Genomic DNA, 26,834 nt, shown 5'->3' with positions numbered 1-26,834 from the left:
TGACTTGGTTGTTGATATTGTGTGTTACAACTTAGAAATTTTTAATACTGGACTGGTTATAGTAGCATATTTTTTCCAACAAAATCAACTTAATATTTCTATTGGGTGTTACTTCAAACATCAGAAATAATTAAGTAAACTTAAAAATTGTCTTCAGCACAATTTGTAGATCTTGTGTCCTTACACAATGTTTAAGAGTTACTAGCAATTCAGACTCTGTAAACATGTAAGTGTATTATTTTGTTAAGAAGTTAACTCTTTCACTGCTGGCTCACTTTTTCTTTTTACTAGACCCATACTCAGTCAAAAGGAATGTGGCAAGAACTCTGAACAGCCAGCTAGTGTATGAGTATATTCTTCACTGTCTGAGAGCAACTTATAAGTATTTTGCCTTGCCTCATAAAAAAAGTGCAAAATGGAGCAAAATACCCTCTTCAAATGCAAGTGAGGTGAAATTCCAAATGCCAGACCATGGAAAAGATGCTGTAAAGCATGAAGATTCTGACTTGCAAAACTTGGATGACAGAACAAACACAGTTATAGTAGAAAATTGTGTAACGGAGAATACACGTATGCCCAAGGAACATCAAACTGGTCCTTCAAAACCGTGTGATGGCTCTGAAAGTTTCACAGAAGAATTGGCTGATGATATAAGTCATCTGGGAATTACCCATGAAGGCTCAGACTGTGTAATTGAGGAAATTATTTCTGGAGATAATGAAGATTTTAAACCTAGTTGTGAAGAGACAGAGAGTGAAAGTGAAGATGAAGAAGAGGTGGAAGAGGAGGAACATGAACAACAAAAAAGACAATGGAGTGATATTTTGGCTGCTGAGCAGACAGTCGATGACGACAGTGACAGTGGGGAACTCCCTGTTCTGGTGAATAAGCATGATGGAGAGACATGTAATACTTCGGACTTAGAAGGTTTTCAACACACTGCACTTACAGAGAGTGATGAATTTGGTTTGGAGTGCAGTGGTATAATAGATGACGTTTATGAGGATAGTAGCACTGAAGTTTCTGATGAACTGGATGAAACCCCACAAAAATTCCTATGTACAGCACAGAGTCAGATATCCCAAATGATTAACTCAGATGATGAAGAAGAAGAAGAGGAAGCACCAAGTCCTCTAAATCAGAGAGAAAGCAGTGTTGCCATTAGACCTGAAGGTGAACTAGATAACACATATACTGGATCTGGAGATGATGATGCACTGTCAGAGGAAGATGATGACTTATCCATCCCCAGTAAATATGAAAACAAACATTTCAAAGAAAATGTAGATGCACCTCTGAGGATCAATTTGAGTCAAGAATATCCTACTGAGAAGGGAAGCCATTCTGAAGAGACCACAGCAGTAAAACAGTGCTTAGAATCTGAATTTTTTTATCAATTCAGTAAACAAGCATTTACAAAAGGGAAGGTAAGCAAGCTGTATCAGAGCATAAACATATTGCTTATGTTCTTTTAGGAGCTAAATGAAAGTGTTGCTAAAATTCATTAAAGTACTATAGTTTTAAAACCAATCTTGCTTTTCGTTCATGCAGTCTCCAACAGTAGTATGTAGCTTGTGCAAACGGGAAGGTCATTTAAAGAATGATTGTCCAGAAGACTTCAAGAAAATTGAGCTTCACCCACTGCCACCACTGCCACCCAAGTTTTCATCTATTCTAGATCAAGTTTGTGTCCAGTGTTACCGTAAGTTTTTTCCTTTGAATATTGTTGTGCCATAGAAAAAGAATCCGAAAAAAAAGTAATACCCACAGACTAATGGTGTTATAAGGTGACAGTTTATTTGCTACATTGCCTCCAACTCTTAGATAAAATTCTGCGCTTTGGCTTAATGGTAATAGCTCTAATAGAACTGCCAAGTAGATTGTATCTAGGGAACAATAAAGTGTTTAGATTTGTCTTTCAACTGGCTGATTGACTACTCATACAGAAAAATACATTTTCTGAGAGTGTAATTTTGGGTGGAGTTTTTGACTGATTCTTTTATATTTGTCTGATTTGAATTATGTTAACTGTTCCTAACTTGTAGTTTTCGCAAAAAAACTTCAGTATTCTAGAAAAAATAGTGTCAAAATACTGGTTTGTAACATTTCTCCACTTTTGTTCTTTTCAGAGTGACCCAACTTTCCTCCTTTCTCTCTCGCCATATCTGACCAGACAAAATGCATTATTTCTCTAATTAATGTTTTTCTTTGAACAGGTATTTCTCTTCTACTTCATCCTTGCTTTCTTTCCTTCACATGTGAATTTTCTTTCTTTTTCCCTTCCCCTGCCCCACTGTAAACCCCTTTCTATTTTCACTTGAATCTTTGCTCTTTTTGAAGTACAGTTGCCTAAATCGTTGTATTTTATTTTTCTTAAGGTGATTTTGCTCCAAGTATATTAGAGGATCAGGCTCGGGAATATATAAGACGGAACTTGGAAATCTTCATTAGACAGGATTTCCCAGGTAACTATGCCATTCTAACTTCATATTTATACTTTTGATTGTTCATACTTGAGTGTTTTCCAAGAAAACATCATTTTAGTGTAATAAATACTGTGGTTTTGAATATTTAACCCATATTGTTGCTCAGCTTTGTAATATTTCATTACATTTTTTTTCTAAGTCTTTGAAGGCTTTTTTAAATTTGGGAGTTTTTATTTATTCATATATATCATACATTAGTAGGAAGGAACAATGGCTAGTTAAGGAAGAAACAATCAAAGCAGAAGTGGAATAGTTTTACATTTGTTATTTTAATTTTATTTATTAATCGGACTTATTTTTGTAACTGCTCTTAGAAACAATGAGTTTTTTGTAGTATTTCCTACCGAAACTTACTGTGCTTGGAATATTTTAAGATACAGGCACAACATCTGGCCTATTCACAGAACCTAGGCATTTGATTTTTTCCCTTCGTGTGTTTCTGGAGCTCTTACCTGTAACACCTGGACTTCAGGATATTCTAAAATTAGAAAAAGATTTTTTTTTTATGGAGCCAGGTATATCCCTTACCCTAAAAATCTCTGTACAAAGGCTTTGTCAGTCACATATCAGCTTGAACCTACATGCTAATTATTTAATTACTGAAAACCTAACTTGTTTTTGGATTTGTCAGACTGCTTATTTGAATCAATAATAGAGATTTTTTTCTCATAAGCAAAGTTGATCAGAAAGTTTTCATGTACCACAGAAATACAAGAATGTTTTCATGCCTATATTGAAAGATGAGCAGAGGTTTGCAGTTTTGAGAATCTGTGTTATATATAATTTGATATTTGCTGTTAATATATGGCTGTAATGCAACACATGCCTTACAGGAACGAAGCTGGATTTGTTTGGCTCCTCAAAAAATGGCTTTGGCTTCAAACAAAGTGATCTTGATATCTGTATGACAATAGATGGTCTGGAAACTGCTGAGGTAGGTTGAGAAGATTTTGGTTTTATGGTTAAATAAATGCAAAATCCTCTTATATTGTGTATCTAGTGTAAATACCTCATTATTTCATAAAAGATTTTAATACTAGAAGAAAATACTAAGGTGCCACTAAGGCAGATTATTTCAGGGGTGTTTACTGTTGCCCTAGGCATGAGTCTAAGAATAAAGTAGCCAGTTTTGTCCTGAATTCTGAATTTCTAGCTTTATTTGTGCAGACAAATAACTTTATTTATTGCATAAACTGCTGGGAATGGGAAACAGTGGAAGAGCACATCAGTCTCCTTTTATGCCTAATATCAGCTTTTAAAATGTGTCCTTTATTACATTATCAACTGTTGACTTTACATATGCTATTTTGAAACGATTTCCTGTATTTACATAATTCTGTATAACATGAAGCATTTGATTTTACAGGTTTAAGCTTAATGGCACATAATAAAAGATTTGCCTAAAATACTTGCAGCAGATACGTCTTTCAGCTTTTTTTTCTTAATGTCTTAGGGACTTGATTGCATCAGAATCATTGAAGATTTAGCAAAAGTTCTCAAGAAACAGTCAGGTAACTTTCTGGAAAACTAAAATAAGTGATTCTGGTTTTGTTATTTCGTTTGCTGTAGTGACAGTGTTGTGGGGCACTGTAGACGAAAATCATTAAGATACAACTAACAATAAAAGAGCTTATGTTAGTGAGAGTGAAGTTCAATATTCTGAATGTTTGGATTTATTTTTGTTTGTATATGTAGGTACTCAAGTTTATAATTGGACCACATCTGATCTGGACAGATAGTATGTTTATAACTTACATGCATAAGAACAATGATTTAAGACTTGAGGCTTCAGTTTAATAATTATGTACTTCTATGTTCAGTGCATAGGAAGTCTGTAGTATTCTGATACAAGCCTACAATGGGAATCCTGTTTCTACAAGAAATCATGAATTTTACATTGCTCATTTTGGTGTATCTCCAATGAGTTGTAATGAACTATCATTTATCTCTTAAGCTTATTTCTCTAAAAAGAAATATTGTTTAGACTACTCTTTATTTTTTGAGGGGGCTAACATACATTTATATAAATTATATTTAGCAGATTGCTCATGTTTAACAAATTTCTAAAATCAGTGTTGAACTGAATTTAGCAGATTGCTCATGTTTAACAAATTTCTAAAATCGGTGTTAAACTGAATTTAGCAGATTGCTCATGTTTAACAAATTTCTAAAATCAGTGTTGAACTGAAATACAAATTTGGTGTCAACTAAGATTTTATTTTGGCTACAGTTGGAAGTTACTAGATACTGTGTAGGACTGTATTGTAGCTATTCAATAATATGACATTTCATCCTAGGTTTAAGACATGTCTTGCCTATAACGACTGCTAAAGTCCCAATTGTCAAATTTTTCCATGTCAGAAGTGGTCTTGAAGTAGACATCAGTTTATATAATACTCTGGTAAGGCTATCTCCTTTTTTATTTTAAGTTGTGTAACAAAAAACTGAGAATCTGTTTCTTGAGACTGAAGTGATTGTTTGGATGAGGTTCAATAATCAGCTGTTTCCAATTACCTGTTGCAGTTTTATATTTCAAAGAAACCTTTTTGGGTTTGTTTGTTTGATTATGGGTGGAGTCATCTGCATGGCTGTGACTTTAGAGTTGTCACTTTCCTAAGAAAATCTATTAGTTCTTCAGTAATAGTAAGAAACAGTGGTTTAAGTATTTTAAGTTTTTTCTTAAATGAGAGACAAAATAAAGTAACTTCAGCTTTTATAGACTTCACTTAGAATCTTAGCTCTTGGCTAGCCTTGAGACCTGAAACAGTGATTTTGAACCCAGCTTGCCTGAACTGTAACATATGAGAATGGGCAGGGGGGTGGGGAAACAAGAACACAAAACCCATCCATGTGGTTTTGGCCAAACATTTTAAAAACAGGTTTAGTTTATTTCAATGTCTCTGAATTTCAAAGCCCTTTTCTTGAAACAGCAAAGGAAAGTTAAGTGTTAGTGGCAATTTTTTAAACTTTCTAAAGGTTTTTTATGTGCTCAAGGGGAGTCTTGAGGAAGATACCTCAACCACTAAGTGGGAAAGTTTTCTCCCTGAAGTCATGCATCCATATGTGTCTGTTGACAGCTCTTACAGGTCCTGATTGAGATCTCTGTGTTCAAGTAGTTACCTTCGACCAAATATTTTGAAACTGTAGTAGCAGATTAATGCTTCTTGTTTTGAAGCATTGTTCTGTGAATTCCGCTTTGTACCACTTCCTCACAGTTTAAGGAAGTTGATCGGTTTTTAAAAGAGCAGGTGATAACCTTATTGTTGAATGCTTCCTTTCTCAATTTATATTCCTACTATGCAGGGCTTCACATATGCATTTCTTGAGGACACAACCTAGAGTTTTTGTTTTTCATGTTTTCAGCTTATTTCCTTCATGACTTCAGAGCTTCTTTATTTTCTATATGGCTTCCTTATTTTTCTAGGCCTTGCATAACACCAGACTTCTGTCATCATATGCAGCTATTGATCCTAGAGTAAAATACCTGTGTTACACAATGAAAGTCTTTACAAAGGTAAGTGTATTTCAGACTCTAGAAGCAGTAGTTCCTGTAGCAAGGGATGATCACCATGAAAGATAAAAACAATGTTTTTTTTTCTAGATATGTGACATTGGAGACGCATCTCGAGGTAGCCTGTCATCTTATGCATATACTCTTATGGTGCTTTATTTTCTTCAACAGAGAAATCCACCAGTCATCCCTGTTCTTCAGGAGGTATGATATATTGGAAAGAAATGAGTAACTATACACATTATTGATCAGAAGAATGTCAGTGCTGGATATGAAAGGCTCTTCTAAGGAGTTTTAATATTCTTCTTTCAGATCTACAAAGAACCAAAAAAGCCTGAAATTTTGGTTGATGGCTGGAATGTATATTTCTTTGATAAGATAGAGGAGTTGGTGAGTAAATCAGACTAATTGGACATGTTACCTGTAGCTTGGCAAAGGAATAGGAATTTCTTTTAAAGACATTATTCTCAAATATAGAGGTTGAATATTGTGGTTTAACCTCAGATGGCAATTAAACACCACACCGCCACTCTCCCATTTCCCCTAGCCCCTCCCTGGTGGCCATTCCATTGAATAATTTTGGTTTGTACAGACTCAATTAATAAATTCTTTTCTTAAGAGGCAAAATCTAGTGCCAGAAGTTCTATTAATTGTCCACTTTGTTGCTAATAGATTAAAAAATTCAGAGTTTAAAACCAATATTGGATTATCAATATAAATTATGAAAAGAAGTATTCTACTGTAACTCCATTGCTTTTCTGTATAAAATAAAAGATGAAAATATATTATGGAAAATGAAAATACTTAATGTAAGTACTGCATGTAACAGTATTTTTATCATTTTAGTCAGTTATTTGGCCAGACTATGGGAAAAACACTGAATCTGCTGGGCAGCTGTGGCTGGGACTTCTCCGATTCTACACAGAAGAATTTGATTTTAAAGAGCATGTCATCTGCATCAGAAGAAAAAACCTACTTACAACTTTCAAGAAGCAATGGACCTCCAAATATATAGTAATTGAAGGTAAAAGAATATGAAGTACAGGAATATACAGAACTTCTTCAACATGAAAATTTTGCTTTTTGACAAGGCCTATTTTTCTTTTACTAGATTATAAATTGTTATTTGTTAATGTTTTGAAACCATCACAAAATTGCCATTGGGTTTCAGTAGTGCTAAACATTAATAAGGGTTTTTTTGGCTACTGAAAAGAAGTTGCGAAGCAAACTTCACACTTTTCATTATGAAGGAAGTGGCAGAAAAATTAATTTAACAAATTCCTTTGACAGAGAAATCAGCTATAACGCAGTTGAGGTATTCTCAAAAATACTGAGGTATTCTCAAAAATACAGCTGTATAGCTGAGCCCCTATTTAATTAAATTATTCCACTCTGTGTATGATTAGGCTGTTTATTATCACTGTGATCTCTGACAGAGAAAATGCAGTGACATATTTTAGAAATGATCTGTAAATTGTTTTCTTTTGGCCCATTTCATTTTCATGGAAGGAATTTCTACTCTTTTGTTTGCACATTGAGGAATACCTGTCTTCTTTTTTCTACAGATCCCTTTGATTTGAACCACAATCTTGGAGCTGGATTGTCAAGAAAAAGTACGTCTTCCGTTAACCATTTCATTTACAAAGTCAAGATCTTGTCTTGGATATTATTTTACATTCTAGTTTGATATCTAAATGATGATTTCAGTTTGGGATTGTTTTCCTTTCCACAGTGACAAATTTTATAATGAAGGCTTTTATCAATGGCAGAAGGGTATTTGGTACCCCTATAAAAATACTCCCTAAAGAGTATCCATCAAAAATGGTAAGTTCCTTCTAAGAGGAGCATGTGTGTGCTCTTTGGTGTATAACTTAGCCTTTGCAGGACTATGGCTACCACTGTAAACTCACTGTAAACTCTTTCTCTTAAATTTCCACACTACTTTAAAAATCTTCATGGGAGTTACTGCTGAGTACTCTTTTAATGTTACTTGCATGTAAAATATTTTGCAAAATACTAGTCAAGTCAAGAGTTTCATTGTACAGATTTTTGTATTTTAATCCAAATCAAAACAGCTTAGCATTTCTTAAAGCTGAAGTTTTATAGCAATGTGCAGACGTGGTGGTGAGTAGGCTGCCTGTCAAAGAAGAGGTCAGTAGCTAGTTAAGTTGTTAGTCTTTCAGAGTTCAGCTACAGATTTTCTGTACCTCTAACTGCTGTTTTAATACTTTTGTATCTGTCTTGATTTCATAGTGTTTGGATTTTCATTTTAAAGATATGATTTCTTCTACAGGAGTACTTTTTTGATCCTGAGTTACTAACAGAAGGAGAATTGGCACCAAATGATAGATGCTGCAGAACTTGTGGTAAAATTGGCCATTTCATGAAAGATTGTCCCATGAGACGAAAGTGAGTATAGTATTGGCATCTTTGGCATATTGTGTATAATATGATATTGGCATAGTGTGTAACTTTTTTCCTTAGGTTTGTTTAGGAAAGATTAGGATAGTAATGCTATAAAGCAAAACTTTGACGCGCTGTAGATTAAATAGTAAACTTGAATTAAGCTTAAAATGTATCAGTACTTCTTTCGGCAGTGGTGGATAGTGTTGCTGCAGAACTGTTAAAGTATCAGTGCTGACTCTCCACTTCCATATACAGAAAAGGAGTAGTCAAAGAGAATCTAAATATTCAGCAGAGCTGAATAACTGTGTACTGTGAAAAGCACTCATGGATACCTTTTATATTTTTATTTCTTTAATAGCTTCTACTACCAGAATTTTGCTGCTCCTAGCAAGACACAATTTTGTCAAGTTCACAGAATCATGCAATTCGTATCAAAAGCTAGGCAAGAATGTCACATTATTATTTTTCATTAGCACACATGTATGAGAACAATGTCCTGTCTTACATCCAAGAGAATGCTCCCTGTCCCTGAGTAGCCATTTCCAGTATTCAACAACTCTCTTTTGGCAATAAATGAATGGCTAAATGACTTTTGCCACTCTTTTTCTTATGAAGTGTGTAAACTTAAAACTCATCCTTTAATTTTGATTTTAGTTAAGACAAAGCTCTTTAAAGACTTCTTGTCTGAAAAATAGTGAAATCTTGAAAACATTTATGTTCACTTGTAAGGTGGACGGGAAAAATTAACCATCATTTAGAATCTCTTCATATTAAAAGCTGTCATTAAAAGTAATTTGCACTTTCCTGTAACTGAGGGAAAAAAAAAAAAAAAAAAAACTACTAATATCATGTTGACGTGGTTGTTCTACTACATATTAGAGATTCATTAATTCACACTGTTGATTCTGTTAATTTAGAAATTTACTCAGCTTTAGCAATTGCAAGCACAGTAGCTGATGATAGTTTGAAACTAAAGAATGCTGAAGGTGGCTCCTCAACATCCAAACTGCTGTCTTACATCTGTGGATTTTTAATCTTGCATTCTGAAGTGAAACACCAGTTCATTGCACATACTCAGCTATGTTTTATACAACATTAGAAGAAAAGTAAATGCGATTGTGCATCTGAGAACAGAAATGCCCTGTAGGGTAAAACCACTGATACATTTGAGTCCTCTGTTCAGCCATTTATTGCAAAAGAGGGTGCTGTCCACGAAGGGCAAACTAGTTGTTTTCTGCAGTCTCTTCTCCTGCATTCCCTTAGCGTTGCTGTATAAGAGATGTTAGAGCACATACCTGCCCTGCTCTGATGATGCTTGCTTGTGGACTGGACTTGTTTATGATTTTGTCCTTTTAGTAGTCTTTTGGTTTTTTTTCCTCAACCTAATTCTCCTGGTTTCCTTAGCAGTCTTCTATGGAAACCAGTTCCATAAGTGTTCTGTCTGGTATGTAGAACAGTACTTTCCTGTATCTGTTTAAAGCTAATCTTGACTTCCTGAGTATACACTTAATCCATTTGCTTTTGTCCCTAACAATGATGTTAAATAATATTGGTACCAGTACAGACCTCTGAAGAACAGCACTCATCGCTGATGTTTACACAGACATCAACACATTGATCACAATGCTTGAAGTGCAACTCTCCAGCCAATTCCTTATCCATTGAGTGGTCCACCTATCAAATCCATATCTTTCCGTTTTAGAGACAAGGATGTTGTATAAGACAGTGTCAAATGCTTTGTGGAAGTCCAGGTGCATGATGTCAGCCACTCTTTCCTTACCCACCATTTCTGTAGACCATTTTTATAGAAATCTTCAGATTTGTCAGGATTTGCTCTTAGTGAAGGCATGTTGGCCGTCACCAGTTGCCTCTCTGTTTTCCATATGCATGGTTTTCAGGAGGATCTGCTCCATGATCTTACAAGGCAGAGGTGAGGCTGACCAACCTATAATTCCCCAAGTCTTCCTTTTTTCCTTTTTTTTTTTTTTAAAGGGAAGCTCACCTTGAGGCTCATGCCATTCTTTTGCCCTTTATTCAGTTTTGTGAAGTATTTTCCAAGTTTTCTAGCCAAAGGAGCCTAGTATCATCTTCATACTTGGAGGTTTCACTCCTGTCTCCTTCTTGAGTCATGTTTAAAGTTGTTAGATGAAACAAGTCTGACAGTGGTAGTGTTTCTTCACTAGTAGACTTTTAAGTCACATAGAATGTTCAAAGCTTCTCTCAACAGAAGAGACTTTTAGAGTGAATATGCACAGTTTTAGAAGGAAAGAACTGAGTTGTGGTTGAATTGTACAAATAGAAAAAAACCCCAAAACTATAGCCCTATGTTTTTTTACTTCGTTAGCATTTTGCTTGGTGTTTCTTTTCCTCTATTTTCTGCAACTCGAGCAACCCAATTTTCAGTTGTTCTTATATTTTTTGAGTTACAGTTATTAGGATTTAGGACTGTATTATCATCTAATTGTAAAGTTAAATTATTTAATATGTGTTACATCAGCGGAGCACTGTTTAGTGGCAGAGTCAAAGGAAGAGTACGACATCTTACTTTATTTATCCTACAGAAGATTTATTTTGTCTAAGGACAGCACTTGCATTTTTTGTTTGGTTTTTTAATTGACTCTGTGTAGGAATGTAAGGCCTCTGAATTCTCCAGCACTTTTCTGCTCCTGCAGACTAAGACGGCGTCATGATTATGAAGGAACACAAAGGTATGGAGAAATCAAGGAGAAAAGAAGCAAAGAGGACAAAGAAATGCAGAATAAACCAACAGAAAAGGAGAACTTAATAAAGGAGGGAAAGTCACACCTATGTACACCTCAGAAGAGGAAACTAGCAAGAGTAATAGTGGAAACTGGAAGAGAGAAGACTCCCAGGCAATCAGCTGAGAAATGGAAGCGCCTGGAAGACAGAGATGTAAGAGAAAAACGTTGTTTTATCTGTGGAAGAGAAGGGCATATTAAAAAGGAATGCCCACAATTTAAAGGAGTTGCAGGTATGAAACTGATCAAACCGAGCAGTTTAAATAGCACTTGTGGGGGTTTTTTTATATTTTTAACATGATTGACTAACCAGTAAGGCTTTTGCATCCTGTAAATGTGGTGTTTTTTTAAAGTAGTCACATTCAACCATTTTCCCTTCATCCTCACCTTTCTTTCAGAAATGTACTGTGTCCTGGGAGATTATGCATGGTGTCTTTTAGCTGATAAGATACTTGCAATAAAAAGGGTATGAGTATCAAATATGTTGAAATTGCTTCCATTGTCATCACAATATATGAGCTTGCCAACATTTCAAATTGCAGCTTCTCTTCCAGTTCATCATTATTGCAACAGAAGCATTAGAGCATTACAGCACTTCACATTACCTAAACCAGAATGATTTTATATGACCCTGAAATCAGTATGAAAAGTGTACAGATTAGCTCAAATTGATATTTGTGAATAAAATAATGTTTCTGCCAGCTCTGCAGTTGAAGGGATACAGAAGTTATCCTGACTGACAGACCTGAATGAAATACTGTAAGCAAAAATATTGAATTGTTTAAGTCGTCTTTCAAATAAAATGGATCGCTCATCATTTTTGTTATAAAGGAGTATCTTTCTGAGATATAACTGAGACTTAAGACAATACATGGTACTTGTAATTAGTTTCCAAAGGAGCAACCTATCACTGTTTACCTGTTAGGTAAACCTGGGTGCCTTTAAATTCAGACTGAAAAAAAATTGTTTTACAAATTACTCATGACTTGATCTCTTACAGGAACAGATTGGAGTCTTTTATATAATAAAACATATTTTTCAAACCAGCTTTTCTCTACTTGCAAAAATATCCTGTCTGCCTGAGATCAGGAAACTCTTCATAATCAGATGCATTTAGTGGAAGAGGGCACAAGACTGTTAAAATACTGGAAGAGGGAGGAAAACGCTGCCAGTATATTCAGAATTGTGGATATATTTAGAAGTATTTTTACGGTGATAGACCACTAAAAGTACTGGATGGACAGAAAAGTTGATTAAAAATTGAAGCCATGCTTCATTCAACTTCTGACCTTTTAAAGGTGTATGTCAAGTCTAAATTTAACTTTTTAGTTTATCTTTGACCTTTTCTCACTGAACTTCTCCTCCAGCCATTCTGTTTGCCATGATACTGAGTCTGCTAAGGTGGAGAGGAAGATGCCTGTTTCTTAGTTAATCATATTTAGCATTCATCATATGAGAACTATACTTAGATTGTACAGTATATATATCTAAAATAATAAGTTCTGCAATAGGTGTTTTTATCCATTATCCGTATTTTGGGAATTAATGTTTTTGAATTTGAAAGAATTGCTGTAGGTTGGGCTTTGTCTTTTATTGCTGACTTAGTGCCTAAGGAGTTCTCTCTAGTTGAATAAAGGACTATGAACAAATGGATCAAAGAGTTCAGATTTCACTCTTTGCAATGCTGCATTTTGTGAGACTATAGACACTTCACTTATCACCATATCTTCATTCATTCTAAGCTTCCTGTCTCCTGCTGATTCTGGAGGAGGACACAAAGCTTAATTTATTGTAGGTTCCTAGTTTAAATGTATGTCACCACATTATGCGAGTTTTCCGTGTTATAAATCAAGGAAAATAACAGTGTCCTCCTACATTCTACATTTTCTGATTCTAGATAGAAAATATTTGTCTTACGATACTTGAAACTAGTTTCCAATTAGCAACTCCTTTTTATGATTTTTTCAGATGGCTCAAAACCAGAAGTGTTGTGCAGGTCCCCTTGTTTACCCACTGCTGTCAAACATGCTGGTAGATTAAATCAGGTAAACAGCAAGTGTCTCTTGTTTAATCTTTTACTTTTTATGTTTTTAAGTATATATATTAAATTAAGAAAAGCTTTACATAAGATTCAAAGGAAAACCTTTTATGTTGTGAAATTAAATACTTCAGTTTTGTTGGTTCACTGATGTGTGTATGTTTTTATAGGGAGTGCTTATGCATGAAGAAAAAAAGAAACAAAAAGGAAGAGTATTTTTGAGTCCCCAGTCAGGTTTGTATATCTTCAGCTCAATTCATAAACTATGTGTAAAAGCCTGGCCAGCAGGGTGAGTGAGGGAGGGGATTCTACCCCTCTGCTGTGCTCTCGTAAGACCAAACCTGAAAACCTGCATTTAGTTCTGGGGCCCAGCACCTGAAGGACATGAAACAGTTGGAGCAGTCCAGAGGAGGGTCACCAAGATGGTTAGAGGATGGAGCATCTCTCCTATGGAGTGGCTGAGAGGGTTGAGGTTTTTCAGCCTGGAGAAAAGAAGGCTTCAGGGAAGACTATTGTGGCCTTTCAGGTCTGAAAAGGAGCCTGTTAAGAAAGGTGGGAACAGACATTTTAGCAGAGACTGTTGCAATAGTAAGGGGTAATGGTTTAAAACTGAAAGAAGGTCAATTTATATTAAAGAAAGTTTTTTACAATGAGGATGGTGAAGCATAGGTTGCCCAGAGGTGGTGGATGCCTCATCCCTGAAAACATCCAAAGTTCAGGTTGGATGGGACTCTTAGCAACCTGATCTAGTTGAAGATGTCCCTGCCTATGGCCAGAGGGTTGGACTAAATGACCTTTAACCCAAATTTTCTATAATTGTAGGATTCTTCAGCAGTCCTCTAGCTAATTTTCTGAACACAGAATGGCAGCTTGAACAAGCTGGATCCGCCTATTTTTTTAATCTGGAATGAGTTTTGTTTTGGAAGCAAAACTTGGGCATAACAATTCTATGCCTTTTTATCATTGACTCTGGTAGATTTATTTTGCAGCAGGGTGTAGTGGAATTGTATCAATCTTTCCTTTTTCTGTTTACATGGGGTTTTCTGATTCTTCAGGGACAAAACATGGAATGCTTTCTTGTTTCTTGCAGTAATTGTCTAGAATTAACTTAGGAGAGATTATCAAACCACATCCTTGGTCTGAGCTGCAGAAATGCAAACAAGTTAAAATTACATTTAGATGTAGCAGTGAGATTGTATTATAAAGGCCTTTATGTACTCTTTCTGAATCAGACATGTTTTGCTTTAAATGCATGATTAACAGTGTAGTTTCCTTACAGTAATTTCACACACTTATTAGCAGTACAATGAAGATTTTAAGACCTGCTGGTTTTGTTTTAATTAAGATTTCTAGTACAACTCTGCACACCTTGCAGAAGCATGGATATATAATACACTAACCTCTCTGCAGTTGGAGGGGGACCTAACTAGTTTTCTGAAGTTTGTAAAGACTTGTCTGCAATTAAGTATGTCAAATTAAATTACCAGTTTTGTTGGGAAGACACATTGGATTTTTTTTGTCTTCACTGGAAGGCTTTTTCAAAACTAACTTTGGAGATTTTGTAACACAAAGTGGTTTGTCTTTTGGTGTTTAGTTCAAGAAAATGCTGGTTTTCAATTCTGTATTTTATTATTTCCTACTGTCCTCCGGCAGGTAATGATCTTAAGTTGATGTGTATGTCCTTTCATTATAGTTTGGCTTGACAGTAATTTTCTCCTGTCTTTTTAATCGGTTGGTTTGGGTTTTTTTTATTTTAAGGTCTTTTTTTTTAATAATACCTTTAAAGCATAATGCTTTCTTCCTCCCATTTTAGGCAGCCTTTCCAATAAATACATGACTCAGGGAAAAGCCTCACAGAAGAGGACCCAGCAAGAATCATGAGGGGTATTAAGCACTGATAAATTGCAACACAGGCCTATCATTCACTTAAAAGAAATGTCTTTGGCTAAAGCATATGAATTCACAGGACAGCAGCGTAGACAACCTTCCACTTAAGTTCAATGAAAATATGGGTGTTTTCTTTTAGATTGCTAGTACAAGCAACTGTGGATTTTAGTACAAACCCCTGCTCTTTAATAGATTGTTTGAGCATTTTCATAGAAAGCCATGATGTTTTCTATTTGTTTACTAGGTAATGCATTTAGAAAAGGACACATACTTAAAATGAACTGTTTTCAGGGTTTTGTTGTTCCTCCTGACCATTTTGAACTGCACTAAAACTATGTGCTAGCCAAATAAATGATATTTTCTTCGAAACTGAATCTTTTGAAGGAGCAAATGATCTTTATTAACGTTGATTGTTTACGGAATCCTTGTGTAAGTGTTTGAGATTTTTTAGACTGCTACTTTGTTTTTTATTTCTTTAGAGAACTAAAAACGTAGATACTAGTCATCATATGTAAAACATATGTAAGCAGTGCCACAGATTTTGTGGGGTATTTTTCTGTTCTGTGATTTCTATGGGAGTTCATTTGCTGCTGTGCTTGTGTTCAAGAAGAAAGAAAGACAGACTAGGTAACAGGTCAGACCTGTTTTGTTGCTGCTAAGAATCTTTCAAGGCCTTGGGGATACAGACAAAAATGCTTTAAGAAATAGAGGTATTATATTTGGCAACTGAGAAAAAATACATGTCCGTTTTCATGGAATGTGAAGAATATCCTTGAACCAGTCAAGAATTTACCTTCATTAGTAGCAGGAACTTGAGCTTTACTTGAAGTCCTTCCAGAGGTGGTAATGTACCATCTTATCTTGTTCAGAAAAGAATTAGTTATGTGTTAAAATTGAAACCACTGTTTATTTATGAATCTGAAATAAATTAAAAGAAAAATGAAAATCAGACTTAAGTTTCTCTATTTTTTTCCAAGGTGGTAGTTTTCAATATTCCTGACATAAATGTATAATTGATGCTAACTTACAACAATTATGTGGATTTAGAACCATCATATTTAATTTGTTTATCAATCTATTTTTATGGAAGCTGAAAGCTAGAATTGCCAAAGGCTTTCACAAATAATTTCTTCTGTGTTCTTTCCTAAACACATTTTCAATCATACTATCTTTGTGCTTTATTAGCTTTCTGTTCAGAGTTACTGCTGATGTTGCTGGTGGGAATAAAGTGGATAAACCTCTTCTAAAGCAGGTGCATACTCTGTCCTTCTTGAATGATATGGAGGGGCATGCAGTTATTTATGCTGCACTTTTTATTAGAAAAAAGTTCTGTCATCATATGTCACAGGAATTTCACATGCTTATGATGTCCAAGTTCCCAAAGTTGGAATATGTTTTATGCTGTGAATAGTAGGTTATCAGTACTGAGAAACTGAGAAAGATGAAGTTTTTTTCAGGTTTGTAACACAGTTAACTGTCTTAAACAGGTAAGTCAATGTCACCTAGCTGTTTATAACTACTAGATCACACACATCCATTTTCCTTAAAGTAATTGTTCTTGTGAGGTTTGTTTATCATAGGTGTATTTAGAACTGTTTTCCAATCTGTTAAAATTTTACTTAAATTTATTTATTACACATCACAAAAACATCATCACATTTTTATAAGAAAAATTATATTAATTAGCTAGTTTCCAGGGTTTCAAAGAGCTGCTTAGAATGGGAGTTTTCTAGCGTGGAAAGTTGTTGGCTTTTTCTTCCATACTGATAACCATTCAATATTTCTCGTTACTCACTTTAACTAGGTGGGTTTTAAAACTGTTTTTTCCATTTATCCTCTCAGAGAGAAGACTTATTTTCCTAGCCCATGCTCAGTCTTCCATGCAGAGATTGATTCAGCAGACAGGGGACTAAGGAGTGATAATTGGAAGCACTCTGAAGAAAGTAAAACTCTTTATGCCTGCATGATAGAGTGTGAATGATGAAGAAGGGTATTAGCTGCATTTGTACATGAGCTTCCCCCCCTTCAAGTGTACTGACTTCAGGTTTCAGCCCAGTAGTGCATTAAACCCCTCTGCCCCTAAGTAGGAGTAGTTTAGTTGAGATGCATGCTCAATGCATGAATTATGTGTGAAAAGACACACTTTCTGTAGCTAAAGAAAACACAACTTCATTCATACACCTGCTATCTTTATATTTGAGGTACTAGTACTGTGCCTCAGTAAAGAGCAGTGGTGTAATTTATATATGTAAAAACCACATAACACATCTTACTTACTATAAAACTCTTGAGAACTACTAAGCCCAGAAGCAGGAAAGTAAGTGAGGTGATGAGACTCAAATGTGTTTCTTGTGCTTGGACTTCATAGACAGGAATTTAAAAGTATTGTCTAGTATATTTAAGGATGATGGAATGTGGAAATGAAAAATGAGTACTTGTTTATCTCTGGTGTAGCCATCACTCAAAGTAATGACGAGTATCCTTGTACCAAGGCTGTTGTGGTTTCTTGCAAGTCAAGTTGCTGCAGCTACCAGGAGTTGGGGAATGGCAGCTCAGTTCATCCAGCCGCTTTCAAGCTCTCCTCCTGCAATGCCTCTGCACCAGGCAGGGATCAAGGAGAACGGCTGGGTCCTGACCACTGCATGGCCATCCTCTTACTCGGCCCCAGGCCATCACAAGCCTGGGGGACAGGGCGGGATCCTGGTCTCCGTAGGAGGGCAAACACAATGCGTTGTCTGTGATAGGTCATAGCACTCACTGTTCCAGGTCCTGTGCACTTCACTCAGGGATTTGTCCAAACTGGATCACTCTACACATGGGTTTTGCCTGCTGAGCCAAAGCTTCCTATCAAGTAGCCATACACATAATTTTAAAACGTTTGCCAGTGCGATGGTCAATAAATATTCACATTCTGTGCCTGTATTTTGTAGGTGGGTGACTATGGACTCATGGCCCTCCATTGTTCCCTGATGTGGGAAAATGCTTGGGGATAAAAAGATAATGGTATGGAAATTATAGAGGAAAATAGGACTGCTACTCTGGATGGAATGTGGCTAGTATACCTGACTTTCCATTCACTATACATGCTAAAGGTGGGTGGAGTAGAGTACATTGTAGCCAGGCTCTTGCAGAGAACAGAACTTAGTGGTGCTTTCTGGCTGATAAACTGCACGGCAGCTGAAAGCCAAGGGAGATAAAGGAAGATGTCCTGTTGAATCAGCAACCCTGGTGAAATCACTCTCCGTAGGCTGACACATGGATTCTGAGATAGCCACCCCTCACAAGCTATATGACTACAACCACTTAAGCTCCATCTAAACATAAGAAAAGAGTGCAAAAGTGAATTCAGAAGAGGGAGAAGTTAGGAAAGACTCCATTGTAACTTCTGGAATCAGTTGACAGGCTCAACCTCTCTTTGCTCCTACGGGGACAACTATGAGGTTAGAACATAGTGTTCTATGATGATTATATTGTTTTGAGTATGTTTTTGCAGTCAGCTACTATCACCAGCAATCCTTGAACCTTAATACGTCAAAATTCTAGGTTGCATCCAAAGCAGCAGGACCAGGGAGTGGATTCTGCCCCCCTGCTTGCCTCCTGTGAGACACCACTTGGAACACTTGATCCAGCTCTGGGGCCTCCAACTTAAGAAGGATATGGAACTCTTCAAATGTGTGGCCTCCTCTGCACTAAGTTGATGAAAGGACTGCAGCCACCTCCCTTATGAAGACAGGTTGAGGAGGTGGTTCTCAGCTTCGAGAAGAGAAGGTTGCCTGGAGACCTCACTGCACCCTTCCAGTATCTGCAGGGGGCCTAGAGGGAACGTGGGGAGAGACTCTTGGTCGGGAACTGTAGTGATAAGACAAGGGGGAGATTTAGATGAGGTATTAGGAAGAAATTCATTACTGTGAGAGAGGTGAGGCACTGGAATGGGATGCCCAGAGAAGTTCTGGACAAGGCTTTGACCAACATTGTCTAGTGGGAGGTGCCGCTGCCCATGGCAAAATGGGTGGGACTAGATCATCTTTAAGCTCCATTCCAACCCTCTAAAATTCTAAATTAATAAAGATAGTTATTCCGTAACCTGTTAACTTCAACCTTCAAGGGCGCTGACGGACTTATCAATCATTAAAGTGTTTCAGAAAAACCTCCCCTGCCCACGTGACTCCTGGGCGGCTGTTTTGCCGCGGTCTACACCGGGGCAGCTGAAGGGCAGGGCGTTCCGGCAGCTTTGGCGCTTATCGGGGCGCACAGCCCCGCCGCCCGCGGAGCCCCGCCCGCCCCCAGCGGCCCGGGGCCGGCCCCGGGGGTGGGGCCGCCGCCGCCCGCCCCGCCCGCGGCCCGTGCGCGGTGGCGTCACGGCGTGCGGCCGGGCTGCCCGTGGCCGAGGGCGCCGGGCCATGGCCTCGTCCGTGGTGCGCGCCACGGTGCGCGCCGTCAGCAAGCGCAGGATCCAGGCGACCCGCGCCGCGCTCACGCTGGTCAGTGCCGCGGGCGGGCAGCGGGCGGGACCTGGGGACTGCGGCACCTCGCGGGTGCGGCAGCTGCGCCACGGGCCCCTCCGGCCCGGGCAGTGAGGCGGACCCTGGCGACAGCGGGGCGGGCACAGGGACGGGGCCGGGCCGGCCCCCCCGGCCGTGCCAGCTCGGCCCAGGGTCGGCCGGCGTCGGCAGCATCCGCGGGGCGGCTGCGGCGGCCGGGCTGCGGGGCGGTCTTCTTCCGTCCTCGGCCTCGCCGGTCCCGCTGAGAGGAGGCGCCGCGCTCCGCCGCTGCGTCTGCGGAACCGCCGAGTTCCGGGGCAGCGCAGCTGCGACCCCTGCGGGCGCGGGGCCTTGTCGCATAGACGCCGCAAACAAGAGTATTTGGTTAAAAATTTTTGAAAAAGGTTAATGCATTAACTACTGAGGCTGACGCGTAGGCTCTTTGCAAGAGGGCTTTATATCCTGTTGTTAATAGTAAAAGTGCGTGCATTCTGTACTCGCCCAGCTTGAAAATATGGTGTTTGGTCATAGGTCGATGATCTCAGAGGTCTTTTCCAACCTCTGATTCTGAGAGAGATCCCTGCAGAGAAAAGTACAGTCCTGCTCCGCAGGAACAGGGGCAGCTGTGTGCACACAGCTCGGTCGTTTGTCAGAGCAGGTAATTCCTGCTCTGTAGTGGGTCTCTAAAAACAAGAGTGGTAGCGGTAATTAGAAAGGATTTTCTACTGCAAGTCTTCTTGCCATTTGCTTTGTGTGTTTAATTCAGCTCATAGTAAGAATTTCGCATTACTGATACTTTTCTCTGTGTCTTAGAAACTTGTGGGGATGTAGTGGAAATTTTGACATTTGCGTTGTGTTCTTGCATTTCTGCGTCAACTAGATCTGCATGAATGGTGAATTTTATCTGCTGTTAAGTCACAGGTTTCCTTAGGGTTAATAGGCAGAGAGAAGTAGACCATAAGCCCCCTATATCTAAATGATTTTTGTCTGTAATGGGTATGTGACAAAAATTTTAAAAGAACAGAGCTATTTGACTGAATTATGGAAGTGATTTTGGGGTAAAAAAACTGCAAAGAAACCACATGGGTCTTGACAGGCTTGAGAGATGGGCTGATACAAACTTAATTAAGTTCAGCAAAGGGAAATACAAGGTCCTGCACCTGGGTCAGGACAATCCCAGTCATACAAATAGGTTAGGTGGAGAATGGATTCAAGAAGGACTTGAGTACGATTCTTGATGGGAGGCTGGACATGACTCAGCTATGTTTACTTGCAGCCCAGAAAGCCAGTTGTATCCTGGGCTGCATCAAAGCAGCATGGGCAGCCAGGGACAGGATTCTGTCCCTCTTCTTTGCTCTGGTGAGACCCCACCTGGAACCTTGCCTGCAGCTCTGTGGCCTCCAGCATAAGAAGGACATGGAGCAAGTACACAAGGGGCCACAGAGTTGGTAAAAGGACTGCAGCCACCTCCCTGATGAAGACAGGTTGAGAAGGTTGGGACTGTCCAGCTTGAAGAAGGTTGTCTGGAGGCCTCATGGCACCCTTCCAGTATCTTCAGGGGGCCTAGAGGGAACCTGGAGAGAGACTCTTTGTCAGGAACTGTAGTGATAAGACAAGGGGGAGATTTAGACGAGGTATTAGGAAGAAATTTGGTACTGTGAAGGAGGTGAGGCACTGGAACGGTTGCCCAGGGAAGTTCTGGATGTGTTCAAGGCCAGTTTGGATAAGGCCTTGACCAACCTGGCCTACTATCCTTGCCCCTCACAAGGGTGTTGGAACTAGATTATATTTCAGGTTGTCTTCCATCTCAAGCCATTCTGATATTCTCACAGCCAAAACTCCCACTGTTAAGGATTAAGGATTGAATTCTTGAGGTATCTGTTTGCTGGGAGAGCGTGTGACAAGAGGAGTGAAGAGGTGGTGTGTCAGTTGAGTTGAGCAGACATCTGTTTTACAGCAGTGTGTATCTTACAGGCATCTACTTCAATACATGCAAGCACCCACTGCAAATAAACAAACAAAATATATCAAATTTGCGTGTATGCTTTTGTTTTTCAGACCCCTTCTGCTGTCCAGAAGATAAAAGAGCTCCTGAAAGACAAACCTGACCATGTAAGTGTTGACAGGGTCGGTCTGTGGGGTATGCTAAGGTACTAGACCAGCTCATGATTGCAAAGCATTTCTGGCCAACTTAGAAGTTTGAACTGAGCACTGAGGTGTTTGTTAGAGATGTTGACATCTTTTTTTGGTGGGGAATGCATAAGCTTATTTATAAATTCAGTTTTGTTTTGTTATAAAATAAAAAGCAGGAAACGACTGACTGTAATGACATTTCACTGTACGGTTACTGTTGAGATTAATAAAGCTGGAAAACCTTCCAGCTTCAGATATTTTTGAGGTACATTTTAGTTAAAAACTTCAGTATGGTATAGTAGCGACTTCTTATAGGGAGAGAGTTCTTCAGCTGTTATTTTAAGTTCTTGTAGGAATTCTCATTGTGAAGTATGCAATAGTAAAGTTATATTGATATGCATTGGAGAAAATCTAATTCTTAGGAAACTTGCCAGACAATGTGTTTTTTTAAGTAACCAGTGTTTCACCAAATTATGATTTGTCATCTTTTTCTCCTTGAGGGAAAAACACACAGAGGCTTCTTTTATAACCACTGTAAAAACAAGCATTAGCTTTTTTTACAGCATTGTTTCAAGAAGAATATTTCTTTTATTAACCAAGGCCATTGTTTACTTTGCTTTCTGTATGTCTGCAACTAGCTAGACTTATTTGTTCTAATGTTCTAAACCATCCTAAGGAAGCCTTGGCCTACAATTTATATGGTCAGTCATTTCCTTGCTGTAAATGGTGTTTGCATTTTCCAACCTGTTATTTGCAGCAGTTCCTTTAGAAAAAGGTATTTAGTGTGAAAGGATCAGATGCAGTTTGTCTTGAGAGCCCACTTGATGAGAAGTGTTACATTTTGATAGTTTTATCACAGCATATGGACTTACATAATAAAATCGTCTCTTCAGTTATGAAGCACTTGTGTGTAAAAAGTTGGTATAGATACTTCTTAAAGATTCTTACAAATAGGTTTCTACTTTGTTAAAACCTCTCAATTTTTTTCCTTACAGCAGATGCTCTTCTTGTCAGACTTCTTGAACTCTGTGAATGTTACAAATGTTGACTAAGTTGACTTTTAAGACCAGTTAAAACAGTACACATATACATATACTTGATTTAGGGAGGGGCTTGCTTTTTAGGTGAGACTGGAAACATAGGTAATGAAAAATATGTTTTTCAGAACTTTGGTTTAAAATAACTTTCCTGATGGTGTTATTACAAGAGTTCTGTGATAATCTAGTAACTCCCATTATTTTGGACTCACAGCTTCATATTTATGTTACTGTCTATAATCTTGTTATAGTACCTGAATTAGCATCTGAGTAAACTCAGATTATAAAAGTAATTTGAAGCCACAAAAATACCTGTCTTTGAAATTTGACTGGTTTTGAGAGACATGGTTCCTACAGGAGTGCTAATGATTCATTACTTTAAAAATTTAACATACTGTAGGGCATGATTCACTCCAGCAAGCATCATATTTTTTTTTACCTTAGCAAATTGATAAAAGAAAAAATAAAAAAAATACCTCTTATCTGTTACAGTAATTCACTTTTGCATTTAGGCAGTGGAGAAAAAGAAATGTCAGCATTTCATTGTTCTGCATACTTTTTACCTTGATGTTCTGAATAGGTTTTAGAAACTAAGTCATACATGTGGTGGTGTTTGTTGTTTTTTTTTCTTTAGGTAGGTGTGAAAGTAGGTGTTCGTACAAGGGGATGCAATGGACTTTCTTACACATTAGAATATACAAAATCTAAAGGAGACTCTGATGAAGAAGTAGTTCAAGATGGTGAGTTTCCGGTACAGCAGCACAAGCTTTTGTGGTGTGAGGGATGAAACCTGGACATTTTGAGAGGATAAATCTATGTTGTCAAAATTCTGTGCATCTTGTTGGATTCACAGACTTTAAGAAGGGTATGAAATGGTTACTGTCTGTAATGCATGGGAATTGTGTACTCAAGGTCAGATTCATTGCCCTGTTCTACAGCTTATTTCCCTCAGCACCTTTTTTTTTTGTGCCCTGCCAAAAAAAAATAGACATTCATGTGCACACATAAGTAACAGCTCCAGAATTCTGCCAGACTTCTATAGGTAGAATGAAAACAGTGATGAAAGTACCCCACATTAGGCCTGGTAACCAAGATGTAGTCTTGATAGTCTTTATACTTAGTTTCCTCTTTTTTTATTACTGGTCAAAAGAGAATTTCAAAGTGAATGGTGGTTTTGTTATATGTAATTTCTGGTTTTCTGTTCTTTTCAAGGGGTTAGAGTGTTTATTGAAAAGAAGGCACAGCTGACGCTTCTAGGAACCGAAATGGACTATGTAGAGGACAAACTGTCCAGTGAATTTGTCTTCAATAATCCAAACATCAAAGGAACATGTGGCTGTGGAGAAAGCTTTAACATCTGAAATCTCAGGACTACTTCTTTGAGCAGCCCAAAACACTTACTATTATGACTTTCAGAAGCACATGCATTTTCTTCAAGTTTGTAGGCTGCGTAAAGTGGGGATATTATTAAGAAAAATAAACTTAAATATTTGAAAATATAAGCTGTTTGTTAAATTCTACCACTGATGTAGTTATGCTGTAATTTGTGATAAGTTTGGATCTAAAAGGTAAGAACAGTAAGTGCTGCAGTTACATCTCTGTACTTCATCTTGCTAGGAAATAAAATTTCATGTTCTTTTCCTCTGTTATTTTCTCTGTCAATCCTACTCATGCTTCCCCATTTAAGACCCATTTGAAAGAATACATTGTGTTTTGCTTTGATTTGGGGAAAACAAACCAATGAACAAAGTATTGCAAACATTTCTATGTGAGTATTTATAAAGATTTATATATACAGGCACCCAATCCTTGATTACTTTGTAAGTTTTCAATGCTTTCATCTTTCTACAAGTGCATTTTCTGATGGTTTATTTTCCCTTGAATTCAGGAAAATAAAAATGTTGTTCATGTATTAATATAGCAGTAGGCTGTGGTAGTGCCTGTTTTAAAAATGCTTCGAAGAGAGCTAGGCTAATTTTAATTCTTTTTTTTTCTTTGTTGAAGGCACAGTCTGTGCTGTACTTGGTCATTTTCAAAGCGTGAATTATCTGGGCACTGGAGGGCTAAAAAGTGATACACAGGCCTTGTTTTTCACATTTCAGTTTTTTATCTTGCCTCAATTAATTTACAAAGGTGGTAAAACTCCTTCCTCATTCTTATTCCCCATGTTCACAGAATGTGCTGTACCAAAATCTACGAAAACTTCTATTTTTTTTTTTTTTTTTTTTTTTTTTTTTTTTTTGTAATCATGTATGCTACTAATTTTGTTAGAGTTTGCACTGTTTTTCATAACTCTTTAGGTAGCAGACTTTTTTCATCAAAGTTTGTGGTCCACTTTGTTTAACTCCTATCTTGAGGTTAACTTGGTAACAGGAGAAAAAGCATTTTTAATTAGAAAAACCCCTTAGTATTTCATATTACTTTTAAGTTAATCTAGACAGTAATTAAAATACTGTAAAAGGCTATTTTTTTCTTTAGAATTTACTTAATCAGAATTTTGGTTTTGTAGATGAGTGTCTTTTAAGCTTATACAGTCTTCAGTAGTACTTCTCTGGTGCTGAGACAGAAGTAAATGTCTCTTCAGACCTTCCCAAGACCTGGTAAGAAAGAGTTCCACCCTTTTATCTCCTGATTGTCACCCAAAGATTACATTGTGCAGCTCAGGTGCTCACTGATGCAGAAAAGAAGGTAACATGTCTGCTTTGGCAACAGATTTGAACAGCTGGTGGTGTTCAAATGGTGCAAATAAAATGTAGAGGGACAGCAGGAGTCTTGCAGGTGCTGAGATGGGAGTGATCTGAGTGCATTAAGGCTGTGTGTTGAAAATGCAGAGGTCATTGTGATGTGGAGAGTTGAACCCCCATGCCTGTCACCAACTGCTGTAGATGTAGGATTGCCCCTACATTTTGGTTCTTCCCTCTGCACCTTTTCCAGGGCAAAGGGGAGAATAAAAAAAATCATCTGCTTTATGTAGTGCACAGGAACAGAAGATGAGAATTACTTACAGTAGATACTTGAATTTTGATTGCATATCACCTTTTGATGTAAAGACACTATTAACTTCAACAGTCAACTGTTGCACACAGTTACTTTATATAATGATTCAGGATTTGGTGATAATACACGGGTGAAGTGCTTCTGTAGTGATGTAACTCTTTCACTCTTTCCAAACAAAAACATGGAGTTCATGTGACATAGCTGCATTACATCTAAAACTCCCAAGCTAAGGGCATTTCAAATTGCATTTCTCTGCTTCCTGCTAGAGATAAGACTTCGAATGTGGTAACATTGGTGGTTGCTAAGAGTGCTGGTACTTTCTCATTTAACTTGTTTTAGGGTGGAGAGGATTGGTTTAAGATTTTAGACCTGTGGCATGTATAGCAATTCTTTTTGTGTGTCTGTGTATGCCTTGAATGAAAGTTTGCACTTTTGTACTCCCATGAAGTAATCATCTTAAGTTGTCGCCTTACTAAGACAACTAATGCACAGTGTGTTAAACTTCTGCTAAACTGCTATTGACAGTTGCATACAAACTGTATAGTTTTGTTGATTGGTCCATTATAATTTTGTGCAACAATGTATGTAGAGTCCTCAATTATAATAATAAATATAGCTTGTTGATAACCATGAAATACTCCTATCTTGGAATGATTTTTTTTAAGTAATAAAGGGGAAAGAACAGGTTTATGTGCTGGGATTACAAAGTAGACAATGTTATTGTTACATGACTTAATATCTCCCCAAAATATTAGACATTTCCAGATATTAACAGCATTGAAATGACATGGAAATTTATGGCAATAGAAATTAGTTAACTGTGTACGTAAGATATTTGTGCATACTGAGAGAGTGTGCTGTTAATGCATAGCTTTCCTTTAAAATTCATGATACAGTATTCACAGGGTAAAAATTCTAATAGGCAAGATGAATATATTTTGAAGGCTTTCACATACCAAGAACCATTATGGTATGTTTCAATGGAGAATAATGATTTTGATCAAAGTAACTACTGATGTAAAAGGGTTCTGAAACTGGCTAGGCATTTACAGGATGAGAGTCAAAAGGGCATTCTTCATCATTCCACTTCAGTGCTGTA

The 26,834-nt window shown here is 37.6% G+C and overlaps 2 protein-coding genes across 3 annotated transcripts in view; both read left to right on the top strand.

Moving 5' to 3' along the window:
* TUT7 (terminal uridylyl transferase 7) overlaps window positions 1-19,234 on the top strand; it is a 35,647-nt gene extending 16,413 nt beyond the window's left edge. The window contains exons 13-29 of one of the 2 annotated variants that reach the window (XM_066338811.1): window positions 292-1,427; window positions 1,552-1,702; window positions 2,379-2,465; window positions 3,320-3,420; window positions 3,940-3,997; window positions 4,784-4,887; window positions 5,911-6,000; window positions 6,088-6,201; window positions 6,310-6,387; window positions 6,844-7,021; window positions 7,563-7,610; window positions 7,730-7,821; window positions 8,291-8,406; window positions 11,076-11,395; window positions 13,131-13,207; window positions 13,371-13,434; window positions 18,631-19,234. In XM_066338811.1, the coding sequence (XP_066194908.1) occupies window positions 292-1,427; window positions 1,552-1,702; window positions 2,379-2,465; window positions 3,320-3,420; window positions 3,940-3,997; window positions 4,784-4,887; window positions 5,911-6,000; window positions 6,088-6,201; window positions 6,310-6,387; window positions 6,844-7,021; window positions 7,563-7,610; window positions 7,730-7,821; window positions 8,291-8,406; window positions 11,076-11,395; window positions 13,131-13,207; window positions 13,371-13,434; window positions 18,631-18,785 (2,969 nt within the window). In that variant the 3' untranslated portion in view covers window positions 18,786-19,234. Of the gene's footprint in view, window positions 1-291; window positions 1,428-1,551; window positions 1,703-2,378; window positions 2,466-3,319; window positions 3,421-3,939; window positions 3,998-4,783; window positions 4,888-5,910; window positions 6,001-6,087; window positions 6,202-6,309; window positions 6,388-6,843; window positions 7,022-7,562; window positions 7,611-7,729; window positions 7,822-8,290; window positions 8,407-11,075; window positions 11,396-13,130; window positions 13,208-13,370; window positions 13,435-15,013; window positions 16,034-18,630 lie in introns of those variants that run through there. The other variant, XM_066338813.1, reaches the window with a different exon arrangement.
* A 176-nt stretch (window positions 19,235-19,410) lies between these two features.
* ISCA1 (iron-sulfur cluster assembly 1) lies at window positions 19,411-26,370 on the top strand. The gene is made up of 4 exons (XM_066338834.1): window positions 19,411-19,568; window positions 21,627-21,680; window positions 23,373-23,478; window positions 23,951-26,370. Exons 1-4 carry the CDS (start codon window positions 19,488-19,490, stop codon window positions 24,097-24,099), a joined length of 390 nt encoding a protein of 129 aa, XP_066194931.1. The 5' UTR covers window positions 19,411-19,487; the 3' UTR covers window positions 24,100-26,370.
* The last annotated feature ends 464 nt before the right edge of the window (window positions 26,371-26,834 follow it).

This window comes from Sylvia atricapilla, chromosome Z (assembly GCF_009819655.1).
Source record: "Sylvia atricapilla isolate bSylAtr1 chromosome Z, bSylAtr1.pri, whole genome shotgun sequence".
NCBI lineage: Eukaryota > Metazoa > Chordata > Aves > Passeriformes > Sylviidae > Sylvia > Sylvia atricapilla.
The sequence above is the reverse complement of the archived record's forward strand: the minus strand, read 5'-3'. Positions and strand labels throughout refer to the sequence as shown.

Excerpts from the sequence above, each read along its gene's own strand:
- ISCA1 (XM_066338834.1), top strand. The coding sequence starts at position 19,488 with ATGGCCTCGTCCGTGGTGCGCGCCACGGTGCGCGCCGTCAGCAAGCGC. Across the intron at positions 19,569-21,626 it reads CCCGCGCCGCGCTCACGCTG|ACCCCTTCTGCTGTCCAGAA; the intron begins GTCAGTGCCGCG and ends TTTGTTTTTCAG. Across the intron at positions 21,681-23,372 it reads TGAAAGACAAACCTGACCAT|GTAGGTGTGAAAGTAGGTGT; the intron begins GTAAGTGTTGAC and ends TTTTTTCTTTAG.